The sequence below is a fragment of the Balaenoptera acutorostrata genome, chromosome 14 (assembly GCF_949987535.1).
Source record: "Balaenoptera acutorostrata chromosome 14, mBalAcu1.1, whole genome shotgun sequence".
Lineage (NCBI taxonomy): Eukaryota > Metazoa > Chordata > Mammalia > Artiodactyla > Balaenopteridae > Balaenoptera > Balaenoptera acutorostrata.
The window spans coordinates 43,117,404-43,137,085 of NC_080077.1; the positions used below are offsets into that span (position 1 = coordinate 43,117,404).

The following is a 19,682-nucleotide window of genomic DNA, read 5'->3' on the forward strand; positions in this document are numbered from 1 at the left end:
GTCTTCGTTTCTGTGCAAGGGCTTTCTCTAGTTGCGGCGAGCAGGGGCCACTCCTCATCGCGGTGCGCGGGCCTCTCACTATCGCGGCCTCTCTTGTTGCGGAGCACAGGCTCCAGACGCGCAGGCTCAGTAATTGTGGCTCACGGGCGTAGTTGCTCCGTGGCATGTGGGATCTTCCCAGACCAGGGCTCGAACCCGTGTCCCCTGCATTGGCAGGCAGATTCTCAACCACTGCACCACCAGGGAAGCCCCCATTTTCTTTTTGATTAATTACACTTACGAGTCTTTTCATAGAAATTTAAAACTACATTATTTACGTTTTTCTAGGTGAATCTCATCTTTTATTGGTTGGGGATCCTGGCACAGGGAAATCTCAATTCCTCAAATATGCAGCAAAAATTACACCAAGGTCTGTGCTCACCACAGGAATTGGATCTACTAGTGCAGGTATTTTATGTGACAATTTCAATTAATTTAATGTTACTACAGAAGCTAACACAATGGTTGCTTTCTTGTGAAAAAGTACCTATAACAGGATACATGTCAAGATTTTTGAGTTACTGCCAAAAACCTAAGTAAATATGTAGCATTACTTTCGTAGCTCCAAGAAAATATTTTAAAACCTCCACCTTCACTTATTTTCCAAAAGCTTATTCCGTATATCTTTTTGTATCTTAGTTTTGAATGATCCTATTCAGGTTTCTCATTCTCTAATGATTACTTTCAAACATGTTTATGCAGCATCTGTTATTCTGTGAAGACCCAGCAAACAGTGTTGAAATTAATTAAATAGGGGGGAAAATCTCACTTCATAAAAATACATAGCTGGCGTAACGCTTACGGCATTTTCATGCTCATGGATCTCACGGGCAACAGTAATTCCTACTGAAAATTCTTAGGTAGAAAATTTGTCTTAGTATGTGGAAAGTGTACTTTCATCATTGCAACGTGTAGCTTCATTCATACATTGTAATGATTCTTCAAGTATATTTAAAGCCTTTGCTGATATAATGTCAAGATTTGATTATAAAGTGACTTCAGGAAAAAATTATTTTAAAAAACATGTTTTGATGCCACTTTGAATTTTTACACTGTTTTGATTGGGGAAATATTTCTCCTATTCTCCTATAACAGGCCTTTGGTTTCACACATTTTAAAAATGTTATTTGTTATTTGTTAGGGATGCCTACTGTCCGTGGCTTGTGCTCAAATTTCTTATGAGAAGCTTATAGTCTAAAACTTACCATAAAACAGCAAATGCTCCATCAATGGTCCTATGTAACAAGAGCCCCATTTTAAGGGACTCTCAGGTTTTGAAATATAACTAGACAGTATATTAAGCACTGATAAGAAGGGATTTATGGATTGAGAGGCGTAGACAAACTTTAGGATACTGGAGGCAAGAATATATGAAGAACACTTCATGTGCATTTTAAAATTGTTATGACCCAGTGTTCTAGAGTTCTGTATTAAATGATATTAACAACAAACAAATAAAGGTGTTTCCCGAGTAACAATGTGGAATGTTTCCTAAGTTAATTATATGGAGTGTCAAGAAATGAGTCCAATTTGTGGACTATTAGTAACTTCAGAGTATTTGGACAGTTTTAAAGTGAATGGCTGATGAATTCACTGTATTAGCCCTTTTCCTACTTTTTCTTATTGCCAAATTCATAATCCAAATATGAAAGAAATGACAGGTAGAGGGAATATAAATTTTAGAACTGTGGAAAAGTTATTGCTCCTTCTCGTCTACCCAAAGGGCCAGCCTAGCCTTTCTTTAAACTGTATCACAACCCATTAGAGGGTCATAAAAAGTTATTTCAGTGGGTCAAAACCAGCACTTTCAAAACAAAATACAATAAAAGATACTAGAATATACTAGTGCACACAGTAAAGGTGCACTATTAAGGGCACATTTTCATGAAAATTGTTAATATAAATACATATTTGTGTTATCAGGTCATACTGAAATTTTTTTTTTAATTTATTTATTTTTATTTATGGCTGTGTTGGGTCTTCGTTTCTGTACGAGGGCTTTCTCTAGTTGCGGCAAGCGGGGGCCACTCTTCATCGCGGTGCGCGGGCCTCTCACTATCGCGGCCTCTCTTGTTGCGGAGCACAGGCTCCAGACACACAGGCTCAGTAATTGTGGCTCACGGGCCCAGTTGCTCCGCGGCATGTGGGATCTTCCCAGACCAGGGCTGGAACCAGTGTCCCCTGCACTGGCAGGCAGATTCTCAACCACTGCGCCACCAGGGAAGCCCCAAGAGATAATAGTTTTTAAGTCTCAAACTTTTGTGAAAATTGGCTATCGGTTTACAGATTGATATAAAAACCTAACCCTTTGATGTCAGTACAAACCAATCATAATTAATCAGAATAAAAACTCAGCAGTGAACTGATTTGGAAATTTGGCTTATATATGCTTTATTCCTAATAAGCACATATTGTGTTCTTGTTATATTAATCACTGAGCTCTTGGTTGGAAAGTATTACTTTTATTTTCATTTTAATATTTTAACATTTTCTTTTAATTGCAATTAGACAAAAATGAAATTTTCTTCATATTGTTTTAACAGCCGGATATATTTTACTTTTAAAGTCTATGAACTAGTTAGTGGACAGTATTTTAATTATCTGGTATATTAAATTTCAAAGTTTAACATTTAGCAAAATTTTGCTTCACAAAGTCACTTTTTAGAATGACAGGAAATATATACAACTTAGAATCCATATTCAGACAAATGCCCCTTTTTCCCTTCCTCAAAATAAAAGCTTTAAAAAGTGCAGTATAAAAGTTTTAGATATGAAGGCACTGCATAACTGCATTATATGGCTAATGTCTTGCTTAGCAGCAAGAGTAATGAGAATATTCTACATTTAATTTACTGGAGCATAAGAAACTTTTTGAGGAAGGACCTAGCTCTCATCAAGGAAAAAGAACTTTTTGGCCCATTTAGTTAATGCATTCCTTTCCAAGACTGCTTTTAAAAAACTTACCTGGAAAAGCTATCTAAAATATGTCCACCACAAAAATGCCTAATCTTATTGTGCATGAGTGTCAGGGGATATGGAGAAGAGTACTACATGTGAAAATATATATAGTTCCAAAATAGTAACTTATCTATTATGATAAAGCTAAATATATCTTTCCAAATCCACTGTTTTTATATAAATGCTGCCAACAACAGATGACCTAGCAAAACAGATTTAAAGAGTTAAGTTCATAGTATTATAAATCTAACGAACGGAACGAAGTCATTATACTCTCCTGTTCTTAAACTTAGGGAGTTTGTATCTGCTCTTGACCTGCTGAATTCACTGGGTAATAATGATGTATGATTCAAGGAGTGTTCTGATGTCCTGAACTGTTATAAAAACAAAAATCATAGCCAGAGGACCTTATAAACAATTAACCACATTTGTTGTCTTAGAAACCAAACTGAATGCTGTCTGACATTATATGAACTGAACAGTAGCCATAAGAGGCTTCAAGGTGGCCTGGAAAATCAGATCCTAGAGTTCTTGGTAGCATACAGTTGACTTCAAATCTCTTCTTTAAGGGCATGCCGTAAAAAGAATGAAAACTTGCCCCTTAAATCAAACCAAATTATGTGTTATGACAGGAAGACACATTTTAGTTGAAGTTAACTTTGTTCTTTCAAAGATTAGTAAAATAGTGGTCCAAAGATTATTGTCCAAGAGGCTAAGACATCTTTACAACCTGGTCTAATGATTCATTTTTTTTTTATAAGTGCTTTAATTACATATAGAGGAAAAGAAAATAATATATATGTTTTAATCAGATTAGTTTCAGAACAAATAAAATAACACATTAGAGAAAAAAATTACTTAAAAATAGTTGTATTTATATTCCACAATTTGCTCAAATACTGGTTTTCTTATAAACTTTCTACAGGATGTTTTTTAAACAAATTCTTCATATTGTATCTTGACTATGTACTTACGGAATTTCAGGGAAATAGTTCTGTGTGTTTTTATAGCTTAATTTGTACTATAGGGATGGCAGGTGGTCACATGCAGTCCATGTGGGATTCTAACATGACATTTAGTGAGTTTTCTGATGTGGACCATCCCTTTGATGCTGAAGGTAATGCATCTGTTGAAAGAAGTGATTGTAGATTTGGATTACTGCTCTCTGCATCTTCCAGTTTTTCTGTGTTATCTTCCCAGTTAATGTGGAATCTTGTGACTCTGGGATTGGATGCCAAAATGTTCCTTTGAAGCTAGAGGAAGAAGGAAATATATAAATGGTAAACACTAAGAAAGTTAGATTACCATACACAAATAGACCTTAACAGAATGGTTCTTTATATTAGTACTCCTAAAAGGCTAATTCATATACAAAGGTGTAAGTCAAATAAAGCACATTAAACGTAACTAATAAACAAGAAAAAGGGCCGAAGCAAAGAAATTATTTTAGCCTAATGGAAGCAAGATGTGGAGAACCTGAGGGAATTATCCAGCTCTTTTACTATCCAACAAAATATTCTAACTCTGTACTTGTTTCCTAAAGGGGAGAGAATCTCTTGAATGCTTCAGAAGATGCTTTATTTAACAAATTAACATGCTTTCTAGATTAATGTGGTGTTTCTTCACTAATACTTTCAAGGAAAATGAAAAATATTCCCACATATGACCTCTCATTATTAATGGTTTCCTATCTTTTAATTATTATGGCTCATTCTTAGAAACAATATTCTAGTTTCTTCTCTTTTTGCTATACAAGGAACCATACAGGTAACTAATAAATTAGAAATGGAACGTTCCACATCAGAATAAAAAACATTCCAGCCTTATTATCAGAAAGGAGAACATTCCATTCTACTCCCATGTAATTTTTCTTGCATGGTCTGGCAGATAGAGTGTTATGTTCAATCTCACAAAAATCACCAGTTACTAAACTATTACAGCTCCCAATGGAAAATCATAAAGTACTTAGTATTTTTGAGAATACCGAGTCACAGATTTTCAGCTTCTCATTCAGAAGCTAAGCTGTTTTCACCACCAGATAATATTTAAGACCTTTAGTTTAAACTCTGAGAATAGCACATAAAGCAAGGTGTATAGGAGTTTTGAGATAACAATGTTCCTATGAAAAACAAACACAAATTTTCCCCCCACAATTTTGGGAAGAGTTACAGACAAAAATATTGAATAATCAGTACAACAAACATGAATTTGAATGTCTAAAGACTGAAATGGATAGAATCATGATGTATGGGGAATGCCATACAGGGAGCCATTAATAGAGACCTGTTTCTTATAGGAGGCACTTTCAATTTTCTAAATCATCAGAGACTCTCAAGGTGCCAAAGCAACAGTAATTACTAATGACTAATCTGGAGGTAGGGTTTGAGGTCATCCATGGTAATGGAACAAAGATTAGTTTGCTCAGTTGGCACAAGGACCTCAAATTTATTTTGTCTCAAAGCCATTTTCATAGTGTACCATGAAATGGCAATTGCTTAAAAAAATTGTAGAGTAAAATTAATGAAAAAGGAATAATCAGAGCATTACCTTAGAAAAGTCTGGTTTTACTGGCGGATTTTCCCTTAATTCTGTCTCAGTATATTCATTATTTACATAATAACCAACTCTAATAAATTCTTGACCTCGATAGGTGCATGTAATTAGCACAACTGTTACACCTACTGCATCTGCATCTGGAATGAGTCCCGGATTAGGTGCATCAGCCTAGAATAATTTAAAAAGAAAAGAAACACACATCACAAAAGGTTGTTAACCATAAGCAAAACTGGAGTTTTGGTTACACTGAGCACCTCTGGTTAAGGGTGCAGCAACCAAAACGTGGAAATCATACTGGGAAGGCAAATGCTCACTTTTTTTTTGAAACTGACTTACAGCTAGAAAATATAATTCACATGTTTCTCCACAGTATACCTAAGTACCCTGGGCACTTGAAAGCATCATTACGTCTAGAGGAAAATAATTCTGGCTACAGTGTGTGGTGGTTCATGAGGGATTATGCAATATTCAATTATAGAACCTTTTATAAAATATAGTAAGCAAATCAATAGTCTTATTAATTCCAAACCTTTCCCAGTCATAATTTTCAGACCTAAATTAGTAAATATTCAGTTTTCCCAGTCATAATTTTCAGACCTAAAGTAGTAAATATTCAGTTATCTCCATATAGCCTTTTGGCAGCAAATGTTTGTTATCCAGTTTCCCAGGACACATATTCTCATATCCACTCATCCACCCTTCACAGATATTCTAATAGTAAATTAATATAAAACTGAAAATGGAATGGAAATAGTTATATAGCAGATTTTCAAAAAATACAAATAGTCCCACATATGGAAATTCAATGAAGGTAAAGATTGTTTGAGGCAGGTGTAATCAATGATCTTGTTTTGAATCAAAGTGCTGTAAGCTGAACCTTGAGGAATGCAGAAGGTGGGGCAAGTGAGCTAGAGGTGGCTGAGAACATGAGTGAAGGCTAGCGCCCTGCACAGCCGTGTGGAAGACAGTAAGGACACTGGTTGGAAGGAATCAGACTGGGGACAGGCAGTGATGGTGAGGCACTGAGCATGACCTGAAGCAGCTATTCTGAGTGGTAAGTGCATGAAGTCCCAGCAGATTGGCTTACTCTTGCTACGACACTTAAGGACCATCCCTGGGCCTTGGTGAACACTTCATCCAATGCCTTAGCTTGGGAACACTTCTGACTGGTGTTCTCAATCAGGCCATTATCATAAAAGACTCATGATTACAGTATACCTACCACATGTAGGTGACACAAAAAGGCATAAAACACTCACCTAGTTACCCAGACTAAAACTTCCCTACTGGTCTCCCCCAGCAGTAGCCTATTTGCACTGCGGCCAGCATTAGCTATCTAAGCACAGATCCATTCCTATCCCTTTACCAGGTTTTAAAACCTCAGATGATTACCCTCATTTCTGAGATAAAAATCTCAGTTTTTAACTTCATTTATAAGGCCCTTCACAGCTGGTCTCCAACCAACATCACAACCCCTTTAACTCCACATCTCTTGGTCTAGAAATGTAAGTTCTTTAAAATATAATAATAAGCTTTCATGCCTCTGTACCTTGCATATACTCCTTCCCTAACATTCTGAAAAATTCATCTTTGAAGCTTGCATCAAATGTATCCTTTTTAGTGAAATGCTTTCTAATTCAAAGGTGTAATTAATAGCACTCTTTATGCACTCATATTATTCAACACAAATTCTCTATTAATGTATGTCCAATGATCTAAATATGTCTCCCCTTCAGTCTTCTCTGCGATTCTAAGCTTTATCTCTGGCAGGCATCCCATCCAGCTCATCTTTGTGATCTCGAGTCTGGCATAGCTCTAGGCACACAGTATATACTTAGTATTTTGAAATTCATTCATAACTCAGTTCCTGCCCTGACGTGGTTTATGATCTCTCTTGGAAAGATACCAGAATGGGGACAGAGGGCCTGTCCTGAGAATATGCTGTTTGCCTTTGGGTGGAGATGGGAAATAGAGGTAGTTCAGTACTATGGGAACTTTCCCCTCTATTGCTTCCCATCCCCTCAGCAAATTGGTTCTAGGCATGTTTGTGTTTTAAATTTTGTTTGCTGAAGGATTCAGCTTGAGCAAATTCAAGGAGAGAAGCCTGCAGGCCTCTCAGATCATTTAGGATGGAGAAGTGATCAGCAGAGATCTTTGACTCCAACAAGCAATACTAGGCAGACATCCGGGCACCTTCCTGCTAGCCTTATTCTGAGGCAAAATCCTGGCAGACCAGGAGAATGCTATGGTAGTTTGTTTAAAACATAAAATAAAAACTGTTTTAAGTTCCTTTCTGCTGATAATGCTGAATTCTGAAAAATGCATAGGCTGAACATATGATCTAAATCACACTGTACTTCCTTTGTACTTTTGGCAACATGTGCACAGAATACTAAGGTAAAAATCACTAGAGGGAAATAGTTTTGAGTAATTTTTTTCCTATGATACTTCAAGCCAAAAGCTAAGGAGTATTCTTAACCAACATAAACACATAGAAAAGATTTTTAAAAGTTTGTTTCAAAAACATGGCATTTATTTGCAAGTTTTTTGTTTTGTTTTGGTTTGGTTTTAGCAGCATAGAAAGGTATATTACTACCTCTCAAATCAAGTTTCTTGCATCATAAATTATCATCTGTGAAGTACAGGTTCTCCAGGCTTGTGGGTCAGAGCAAATACTGCTTCTTTGTATAACAATTTCAAGAAGCTAAGAGAATAAAAGCTTAGTTCCAATTATAGAAATAGGCACTGTCTGCCAGTGATTATACTAAACTGCTTTATTCCTCATTTAACCCTCGTAACGTTCTTATGAGGTAGGCTAGTATCCACGTTTTAGGGATGACTGGAGTGACGAGGGGAGGCTGGGAGCCTGTCTGAAGTCACACGTGGCTAATAAACAGCAGAGTGGGATCTGAACCAGGTCTACAACTGCAGTGCATCCCCACACAGTCACACAACTCAGCTTAACAGCACTTTTAATGTATTTGAGCCTTTTAGTCAATATATTTAAGCTTTTCTTAACCGTTTATTTAAAATATAGTATTTGTTGCTTTTTATTTAATAAAAAGCACTAGGGCTAGGAGAACAAGATTCTGAATTCTATATTTAGGAGAGGGGAGGGAGCAGTAGCAGCTCTAGAGATACCATATGTTTGAGAGATTCTTAGCTCATATCTGGTGGGATTATTTGACCAACAGTATTTATTTAAATTGGTCCCATCTGTGAAGTGAGCGAAGTGAGAGGTCAGGGAGAGAAGAGTTAGATTTTCAGTGGGTTCTGCTTAACTAATGAGACTCTGTTGGGTAGGAATACTTGTAACAAAATTAAGAATAATAGTTTTTTAAAAAGCAATGGCTAGTTACTCTTTGAATTATTATAAATTTCTCCCTCTAATAAACATTGATAATTGAGGAGTGACTGAATAGTTTTATACAACAATTTGACATGGATTAAAAGAAGTAATATTTTTGAATGCAGAAGACAATGTCTGAAGACTTGGCACAGACCTAAATACTGTCAGTGGTATCTGAGAACATAATTATGTTAGTAGAATTTCTCCTCACAAATGATAAATAGAGTTGTGGATTTGTAACAGTAATCCTCTATAAGAAGTGTAGAGTAGATGCTTTAGTAGACCACTGGACTTCATTTAGTTCCAGTGACCCAAGATCTCGTAGATCTCTATCTTCTAACATACCTGATAACCTAGCTGAGTTACTGATTATGCTGAAATAAAGTTGTTGTTTTGTTATAGCATCATCATTCCTAGTGGCTGAAACTATAATCTGAAAATGCATATTACTAACAATCCCCAGTTAGTAGTAAGCATTTTGAATCCCTGTTTTGGGCTGCTGGACAGCCGCCCTGAACGTCTCATACTAAGGGACTATTCACAGGAAGAGCCCAAAATTAACCACCACGTGGCCCTGAAGAGTATAAGGTTTACTGCATGCTGTGCAAACCCTGAAGTAAACATCACAGTAACATCTCTCAGCACACAAAATCAGGAAGTGGCATTCCTTCATGACACAGAGACTTCTTAAAACATGATAGAAGCAGACAAAAAGTGAATGCAGCAGAACCAGAGTGATTTAACCCAAAAGGAAAGGGTTAAGGACCATTTAGAAATGTATTTGGCATACATATTTACCAAGAATAATCTTACCTGAAATACAAACATATGCCTTCCTGCAGGTACAGGGCCCACTAAAACAGAGTCTAAAACTTGATCGTATTCTTCACTTTCTGCAGAGCCCACATAGATAATTTTCCATTCCAGGTCTAGGGTTAAAAACCAAAACATTATTTCATATTCATTAATTACATTACGAGATGACATCAAAGACCCTTTGAATGTCCACTTACACCATTTATTGGCTGCTAAAACTGGCTTTTCATAGCAGAAAATCCAGAAAGGCACTGAAGTGCTCCTTATAAATTTAGGGTGTGAAATTCTTACATTTCATACCACAGTTTCTCAAAATGCTGTTTTGTGAAATACTGGTCCCTGGGCAGGGCTCCTCACGAACAAAACAACATGGCCAAAAACTTGGGAAATGCTACAACCTTCTCTTGAGGATTCATAAAGCACACTGGCGGAGCAAGGGGTCTGAAAAATCCTTCAGTAAGGAACACCAGTACCATGAATCCAGTGTTTCCCAAATTTATTTGGCTAAGGAATCCCTCCCCCCCCTTTTCTGTATGTCATCTTTTAACAACCTGCTAAACACACTTTGGAAGGGCTCCCCCATGCTATGTTGCACAGATCCAAATCATCGAAGAGCTCCAAAGTGGAAAAATCATTACTTGCGAACTGCTCTTGTGGATCAGAAGCCCCTTAGGGCTTCAACTCATCAACTGTTAAAGGTCCACAGCGGGGTTTCCCCTCATGGCACCCCTTCACGGCATACATTCTTTACGCTGGGAAGAGGAAACCAAGGGTCCTTATACCACTTGACACATCAGAATATTTACAGTGGGAACAGGCACGAGTAACAAGACAGAATGAAGTGCACCCTGAGACGTTCCGTGTAACTCAGACTTTATTGAGCACCCTTTACAGTGTGCTCTGTGAGAAGAAGCCAGAGATGAGTCAAATGGATTGTTCTTTGCAAGAGGCCTCCTCTTTAGTGGGGGGAGAAAGACCACTCTACAAATTCTCTGAGACCTCCCGGTCCTCTTAGGGTGTTTGGCACTGTGGCCTGCCTCTTGGATTCACTCCACAGAGTCTACACCAGCAATCCCAGAGGGTGTTTCTGGGTCACCTGTGGAGAATCCACTTAATGCCACCATGTGTTGTCATTTTTGTGTAACTTTGTAGATATTTTTGTTCCCTAAATAGATAACAGAAGTAGTATAGGTAATACTTATTCATACTGTATTACAAACTGCAAGTTATTGAACTAAAAGATCCTTTAGGTTTATACTTTCTCTTATTATGTCATGGTTCTGTCCCAGACCTAGACCATTTTATCTCCAGTTTCTAGCACATTTCCAGATGCAGGGTCCTTCATCTGACATCTCATGAGATCATCTGTTTGTTGATGAAGATTAAGAGAGGGAACAAGCAGTATGAATATCTAGTCAGAAGGAACAGCAAGTACAAAGGCCACGCAGTAGGCACATGCTTGACATGCTCAAGAAAAAGCAAAGCCGCCAGCGCAGGAGCAGAACGAGCAAAGGGGAAAACAGCCAACCATGAGATTGGGGGCGAAAGGCGTGGCCAGATGAGGCAAGATTTTGAAGGCCATCATAAAGATTTTTGGCTTTTACACTGAGTGGCATGGGAAGCCACGGAGGGTTTTGAGTAGAGGAGTGACATGAGCTGACTTTCATTTTAGGAGGATCATTTTGGCTGCTGTGTTCAGTATAGACTGTAAGAGGGCAAGGGAAGAAACAGGAGAATAGTTCAGTTGAGGCAAGAAATTATGGTGGCTTGGACCACATGTAGCCCTGGGGGCGAGAAGGAGTAATATTCTGGATAAATCCCGAAGATAGAGCCAGCAAGAGCCACTTATTTTTACAGGGGGCAGGGGAGGGAAACAATCAGGAGTTCTAGAGATAATGAATAAGTGGAGATAATGAATAGGTCTGGTAAAAATTTAGAAACTGTCCATATGTACAGCCTTGAAAATAGGTGGGATCCCTAGGGAGTGAGCCTGGGCACTCTCCAAAGTTAAGAGGTTGGGGAGATAAGATCAATAAAGTAAGTTACTAAACTAGTGGCTAGTGAGGTAGGTAACCCAAAAGTCAATTGGAGAAAGGGTTTTAAGAAGGGGTGTGGAAGCTACTAAACTAGCTGAGTAGAGATAAGACTGGGAATTGTCACATAGAGGTTTTCATAATGCTTTGTTCATTTCATATGTATTTGTACTACTATGTATCGTGCTCTTAGCTTAATTGGTATAAATTGGCATTTGTGGTCTGGCATAGGAACATGGTTATGACTTAAAGACCTACTTTCATAAAATACCTACTGTGTGCTGGGCATTGGTCTTGCCACGTGACACCTGTTGTTTAAAACCTCAACAGCTTTGTATCATATGGATTTAATTATACCTATTATACAAATAAGAAAGTTGAGACTCTGAGAGGCTAAGTAACATACCCAAATTCATACAGCTAGTAAATCGAATAATCAGAATCCAAGCTATGTCTCTGCTTGGACATAAACTCCAAAGCCTGGACCCAACTTGGACCCAACTCCAAAGCCTGGGCTCTTTCCAAAAATCTGAGGAAGATAAATTCTTCCCTTTTTAGCTCTCAAATGAATAGTGAAATAAAGGAACTTAATTGTGGGAGGTGGGAAGGAATGGGTGAGGGCAGAGGCCATGAGGAGATAATCTAGCCTTAAGGAGTATAGGCTGTAACTCAGGGAACACCTGTACCTTAATTTTTATGCTTATGGATGCTTGCTGTAGCTACTGAGTTTAAAATGCTCAGTACTTATTTATAAATTAGCATCAGTTGTTTTGTCCTTTTTTTTTTTGGAACCCAGCTTTCATTCCCTTGTCTCCTATATTTGAAACAAGAAGGGATATGGTCAGATGCTTTGCACAGATTATCACTTGAAGGAGTTTACTCATTTATTTAAAAAGTTAACTGTTTCATTTAATCATGGTAATCCCAGCCTGCAAATTATCTCCTTTTGTAGTGGGAGTGAGGGAAGTCACCAAGGGAATTTCAAACTAATTACACTACTTGGGAAGACCTGTGATCTAGGGGGAAGTATGTAGTCTTTGTGAATTAGTACAAGCCTGAGGTTTTAAAGTAGGAAGCACCATTCAGTTCTGGTACATTATAAGTATTCAACTGACAGTAGTTATAATTATTGATATTGATCAACTGAAAAAAAAAAAAAAAAGGCTCCATTCAGTAAAGAAGCAGAGAGTCCGCAATCCACAAGGCATAACAAAGAGAGAAATAAAGTCAATCAAAACTTGTACAGGTTTGGTGACCATCAGATCAAACACATCCACGGTCTCCTATCTCCCAGATTTACAGAAAAGCCTCTGCTTAAATCTGTGGATTGCTGTCCTACCTCTGTATAGGTCTTACAGTAGAAACAAGTAAATTCTCTTAAGAGTAAGTACTCCTCAAGGCTTTTTCTGAAGCAAAGCTACAGGGCAGCTTTTAAAGGAAAGTGAAAACATTTGGGGGCCATTGACAACTTAAAGTATGGAAAATGGCGGCCAACCTCTGGCTTGGGACTTGAGACAAAATTATAAAGTGAAAGTTTCTCTTCAGAATATTCTGTAGTTCAATTTCAAGAACAAATTTTTTTAAAGAACTGCAGTATAAAAGATGGGACCTATAAGAAACCTTTGCTAAGTAAACTCAATTTCCTTAATCCACACGGCCTCTAGGTGGAGTACATAAGCCTGGCACCTTTTTGAAAGATTCCTTTGCAGCTTTAGTATGACTCAGCTTAAACTCTTAAACAATACTAAATAAACGCCCAGTATAGGTGCCCTGGGAAGTGAGGTATACAAGTCGAAGTAGGTATATTCCTGACATTAGTAAAAACTTTGATGTGATTCAGCTGGGTTCTGAACAGATCCTAGTTAACAAACAGAACACATCAATGGCAGGTCTCAACCATCCAATGTCAAAGCCCTGTAACAACATCCTGAATCATCTAACTTCCTTGTTCAGAACTGGCTCCTAAAATGGAAGGTATCACTTAGAAATACCCGTAATTTCAAGAAGTTCTAATGCCTAAAACACTGTAGTGTAAGTTGGAAAGGACTCAATAGTTGTTCATGCATTTGCCCATTTTTATATGCAATTGGTAATAAAAAAGGGAAAATTAGTTTAATGGGCATGAAAATGGGCCTGGTGGCTGAAGTGCTTATGGTAGTACTATGGGAAAGTAACCAAATAGTTTCAAAGTACCGTAATAAGAAAAATCCCCTTTAATTTTATTATCAATGGCCTATTTAGGAATTAGTTTAATAAATGAATCGTCTTTCAAAATGTGCCCTACTTATATATGTGCATTTGTGCTTTATATATGTAGTAAAACTATATGGAAGAGCACAGACTAAAGTGTTAATTATGGTTACTTAGAGTGAGATGGGGGAAGGTATTGAGTATAGAGGACTGTTAACTTTATATATGTATGTACAACTTTTAAAAAGTCATTACAATGAGCATATATTGTTTTTGTAATTTAAAAATTAACAAGTTAACACTCTACATAAAATACATTATACAGAGATTAAGAACTAATTTTTAAAGTGAAAGTGCTTTACATGCCTTGATTAGCATATAAAGTGCATTTTGCTAAACATACTTGTAAGTTCAAAGAAGTTATGTCCCCTATTTAATTGTTAAATTGCCATTGATGAAGTTAAAATTTTCCCCCTCAAATTTTGAAAATGGAGCACTGGATTGTTTTAATAAAATCGCAAAGACCTTGGCAAATTTTAACTTTCTAAATTTATTACTGCAAATATTAAATATTTACCTTTTTTAAGACCTTAAGACGTACTTAGAAAAAAATAGTAAAAAATTTTGCATTGCCATCAGGACTTTACCTTTTATTTCCTAGCCCACTTTTGTGTTTTATGTTCAGGGTATTTGGATGTGGAGTTACTGTATTTAGATTTCAACACGTTCTTGAAGAAAGTCTTCTTTCAGACTACTTAGAAGCCAGTGATTAAGTCCTGGAAATTATTTAAGTATTTTACTTATTTCTGTTCTCGGGTTAAATGTAACTTCCTAGCTTAGCAATATTTTTCTTCCTGAGAGAGAGGAGAGAAGATTTCGGTCATTAAGGATGAGGAGTCCACGTTGGTCTGGACGAGCCTGAGCGCCAGCATCCCCAGGCGCCCCGAGCATCCCGGGAGCCGTCCGGGGAGCGCCGGCCCGCGAGCACCCGCGGCCCCCGGGAGTACCGGCCCGCGGCGCCGAGGGGCCGAGCCTGCGCCCGCCTCCCCCGCTGGTTGGTCCAGGGAGCCAGAAATCAGCGCGAGGACAGCCTCGCTCTCCTCCCCGAGGCGGCCGGGCATGGCCACCCAGGAGAGTACGGCAACTCCAGCGTAAGCCCTAAAAATGGATCTGCCTCTTGCTCGGGGGCAGGAAGGTGGGCAGGCGGGGCGCCGCGTTCGTCACCCGCGGAGAGGAGGCGTCGTGACGCCGGGGTCGGTGGCCCAGTTCTCTACTCTCGGTAAGATGGCTCCGCTGCGAACTCGCCGGCGCGACCACACACACATGCCTCTCCTTCCCACCTCCTCACTGGGGCCGTGGGGGCCGCGGAGGCCGTTAGCTGCCGGGGGCCAGCCCGGCGCGACCCCCGGCCGGCGCCACGGGCGCGAGTGCGGGTCTCGCGAACCGTCCGCCCGCCAGACAAAGCTGACAACATGGCTACCTCCGCTCGAACAAGTTCCTCGCAAGTTGAGCCGCGGCAGGCGCCCCGGCTGCGGCCGAACGCCGCGCGCGCCTCGCCGGCCGTCGTCCATCAACTTCAAGTTTCCCTCCGCAGAGCCGAGCCCGCAGCCCGCCCGGCGCCGAGCACCGGCCGCCCGCGCGAGGCCGGGCCCGGGAAACTTTCAACGTCTGCAGCCCGCAACTGACAGACCGGCGGCGGGCGGGCGTCCGACTCACCTTCAGACAGGTCCTCGATGCACTCGAAGGTGATCTCGAACTGGAATGGGTTGTAGAAAGGAGAAGGGTTATCCAGCACCACTACATTGTTCACCTGAACCTTTGCCATATTTTGAAAAAAACACAAACAATGGGAACGGGGGCTTGTTGCGGCACAATAAAGTCCAGCGCGCGGCCGCTCGGGAGAGCGCAGACCCCCGCCCCGGCGCCGGCCCGACGTCGTGCAGCGGTGACTTGAGAAACTTTTTTTTCCTCTTTTTATTTACACGGGAACACTCCACAGTGTTTTGCAGCTTTCCTATTTCACTAAACTACAGCCCATTCTGCTCTGATAACTAGCAGCGTTTCCCACGATTGGCTGCACCCGAGCTCTGACCCTCCTCCTCCAGCGAGGGCCTCCGCGGCGAGCAAGATGGGCTCCCGCTCTCGGAATGGACTTGGAAACTTTAACTGCGGCTCCACCTGCTGGTGTGGATTAGGACAAAGGCGGAGAACAAAGTGAGTGGAATACGGGCTGTGAGGCCCGCGCGGAGGCCGCCGGCGGCGGCGGGAGGAGGGGCGGCTCAGGCCCCGCCTCCGGCCCGGCGGCTCCCGCGCCTCACGTCGGGCGTGGCCTCGGCGGGGCGGGGTCGGAGGAGGAGGCGTGGCCACGGCGAGGCGGAGAGAGGCGTGGCCGCGGCGGGAAGGCTTGCTCGCCGTCGGCACGGCGGCGGGAGGGCGAGGTCTCCGGCGAAGCCCGCCCCTCGGGTTTGCTTAGTGTGGTTTTTTTGTTTTTTTTTTTTTCGTTTAACGCTTTCTTTACACAAGTCCAACGGCTATGCCGGCTCTCTGCTGAATTTAGCAGATGTGAATCCGCTGTCTACACTAGGTTAGGTTCAGTTGTCTGTATATTGGGTAGTATTTGAGGTAGAGGGAAGGGTTGGTTGCAGTGGAAGTAAATTGCATTTTATAGACTGATGCCAGCTCGAAAGGAGCAAAGCCATTTTGGAAATCTAGTTCTTGGCCAGTATGCGTTTGGGCACGACAGCGCCGTTAGTTAAATAGATACAAAATGAAGGGCGAGGAGACGCTTTTCCACCCACACTTTGTAGAATAGGTAGAATTTGGGCTGCACCTGGGTCTTTTTCCTCCCATTACAACCTGAAAAGTCTGGAATAAGAAAAAGATGATTAAAGGTGGGATCAGTTACGCCCAGGTTTCTCCCGTGCGGTGGGCACAGCAGGAACATAAAAGGAGAAAATGGAAGTGTCAGGAGACCAAAGGGCAACAGATATAACAGAGAAGGGAAAAGCAGAGGAGAAACCACAAAAACATACCAAGACATGCAATTTTCAAAAAATTCATGACCTAAACTGTTAGTAAGTAAAAATTTGTGACAGACACCACAAGTTCAGAGGAACCTTTGCTTGATTATTCCCTATTCAGTGTCAGTGTATTTATGCTGCTTGACTACCTCTGTAGGGAAAGGGAGAGCTTGTAACACATTTGTAAGGTTGTTGAACTGTTTCTATTTACTAAGTAAGAGGGGTATAAAGGGATTTTTTTTTTTTTTGGCTGCTGCATAAACCATCATTTTTTTCCTTAAGTATTTTGAATGAAACCATTAAACTTGGCTAATTAAATACAGAGAGAAAATTATTTCTTAAGTATCATCTATGCTGGAAGTTTTCTCTTAGTATGGTGCGGAGAATTTTTCCGTTATCATTCTTTGGGCATTGTTCATACCTAAGTAGGTTGCTTTTGATGACTTCTTCATCTGATGGTCCTTTGAAAATTAATATGGGAGAGCTAATACCAGGCCTCCCCGCATTTAGGGAAAGTACTTAGAGTGGGGATCCCATTTTATCGTGAGTGGATTAGCAGTCAAATATGACCTACCAGAAAAGGTTGCCTCAAGCTCAGTTGCTTGTGTGCATTAGACTATAAGAGTGATACTGTGGTGACAGATGCAGATTACGTCGAGTGAGAAACTGTATTTTCTGTTCTCTGTTATTAGTGCTGGGCCTAATACCACCTCAGATAAAGTATAAATTGCTGTATGCTGTAAGACACACTGGACATATAAGATAAATAGCCATTTGGAGTATAAAACATGACTCCCTTGAGAATGGTGTATGCAGTTTCCTGATTACTGCAGGCACACTTAAGAGGAGATTCTAATCCACTTGCTTTATAAAAATGACCTTATAAGCTTGATAAAATCAAGTGCATTTTGAATCTGACCATAGGTGTGTCATAATAAGGTGCGTCTTATCACAAGATTCGCTTCTGGTGGATATGCAGCATGAAGAATGAGAAGATTTACTGGGTTCTACTAGTTTGGCTTATTTTCTTTGAAATCTTTTGTTTAACATGTCGTATATAACAGTATTTAAGGGGAGAAAAACCCCTCCCTAATAGTTCACTGGAAGCCACAGAATTGGCTCCAGGCCTTTCATACTGCCTTTCCCATCTTAACTCTTTGTTACTGCCCCTCAGAAATATTAAAGAGCCTTTGGATAAGCTCTCCAATAGTTTCCTCACCATTGACAGTGCTTTCCAGGAAAGGCCAAAGGGATTCTCAGACGTGCCCTCGCATATCTCTAAATTAACTGGCATGCCATAGGGGTAAAGATTATAAAAGCATTTTTCTGGTTTCAGAGGCAGTCTATAAGATCTGTTGCTGAACAACTTTTTGGTGACCCTCAAACAGTTAACCATATTGCAACAGATGGGTCACCATGAATGCTGTCATGTCTTAGGTACCCAAGGGGACCCACATGATGCTTGGAGGTCTACACGGAATGTAATCCCCAAATCACTTCTCTCTGTACAGACTGCTTGGGGGAAGGATGGTTGAAAAAGGATGCTTTGGCTCTTAAATGAACAAAGCCTAAATTAATGCCTAGGACAGAGATAAATGAACCTAGTTAGCTATTGTTATGGGCCGAATTGTGCCCTCCACCCCCAAATTCATATGTTGAAGCACTACTATGCCCCCAGTACCTCAGACTGTGACTGTATTTGGTGACAGGGCCTTTAAAGAGGTGGTTAAGTTAAAGTGAGTCCCTTAGGTTGGGCCCTAATCCATTCTAACTGGCATCTGTATACGAGGAGGAAATTTGGACATAAAAAGAGACACCGGGCTTCCCTGGTGGCGCAGTGGTTGGGAATCTGCCTGCCAATGCAGGGGACACAGGTTCGAGCCCTGGTCTGGGAAGATCCCACATGCCGCGGAGCAACTGGGCCCGTGAGCCACAATTACTGAGCCTGCGCATCTGGAGCCTGTGCTCCGCAACAAGAGAGGCCGCGATAATGACAGGCCCGCGCACCGCGATGAAGAGTGGCCCCTGCTCGCCGCAACTAGAGAAAGCCCTTGCGCAGAAACGAAGACCCAACACAGCCATAAATAAATAAATAAATAAATTTAAAAAAAAAAAAAAGAGACACCAAGGGCACTCATGCGCAGAAGAAAGACCAGGTGAGGACACAGCAAGAAGGCAGCCATTTGTAAGTCAAATTAAACCAACCTTGCTGACACCTGATCTTTCATGTCTAACGTCCAGAACTGTGAGAAAATAGATTTCTGTTGTTTAAGCCACCCAGTCTGGTGTTTTGTTACGGCAGCCCTAGCCAACTAATGCAGGTATAATTTTTCCTCCCAGAATTAAGTTTATTTGGTACTCTAAGTGTGTTTAATCCACGTACTGTCCATCTATCAAGTGTGGAGGGGAATGAGGTGGTCATTTAGGCATGCCAGCAGGTCGTGGGCTGGGGTGGGGTGGGGTGCTGTAGCTGTCCTCAGAGGAGGTGCCTACTGTAGGGCGTGCACACCTTAAATTCTGAGCAGACCAGATGCAACTCGTGTCTGTGTTCCAAAGTTCATCTACAGAGGGCTCCTAAGTATCTTAAACTTGAAGTTAAATTGAGGTCACACACAAAACTAGATGAAGGAGTGAGTTAAAATGTACTAGAATTAAATTGGATTAAGTTAAAATATACTGGATTAAAATGTATTAGAACTAAGAATTAAATCAAGTCTCAGA

At 40.5% G+C, this 19,682-nt stretch overlaps 2 protein-coding genes across 4 annotated transcripts in view; one reads left to right on the top strand and one right to left on the bottom strand.

Annotated features, from left to right (window-relative positions):
* The window catches only part of MCM9 (minichromosome maintenance 9 homologous recombination repair factor), an 84,986-nt gene that overhangs the window by 22,015 nt on the left and 43,289 nt on the right, over positions 1-19,682 (top strand). For all 3 annotated transcript variants that reach the window (XM_028168665.2, XM_057527744.1, XM_057527745.1), the window contains one exon: positions 328-447. In XM_028168665.2, the coding sequence (XP_028024466.2) occupies positions 328-447 (120 nt within the window). The remainder of the gene's footprint in view (positions 1-327; positions 448-19,682) is intronic.
* ASF1A (anti-silencing function 1A histone chaperone) lies at positions 3,792-16,018 on the bottom strand. The gene is made up of 4 exons (XM_057527747.1): positions 15,658-16,018; positions 9,716-9,831; positions 5,545-5,721; positions 3,792-4,250 (listed from the first exon to the last, which is right to left on the bottom strand). Exons 1-4 carry the CDS (start codon positions 15,764-15,766, stop codon positions 4,038-4,040), a joined length of 615 nt encoding a protein of 204 aa, XP_057383730.1. The 5' UTR covers positions 15,767-16,018; the 3' UTR covers positions 3,792-4,037.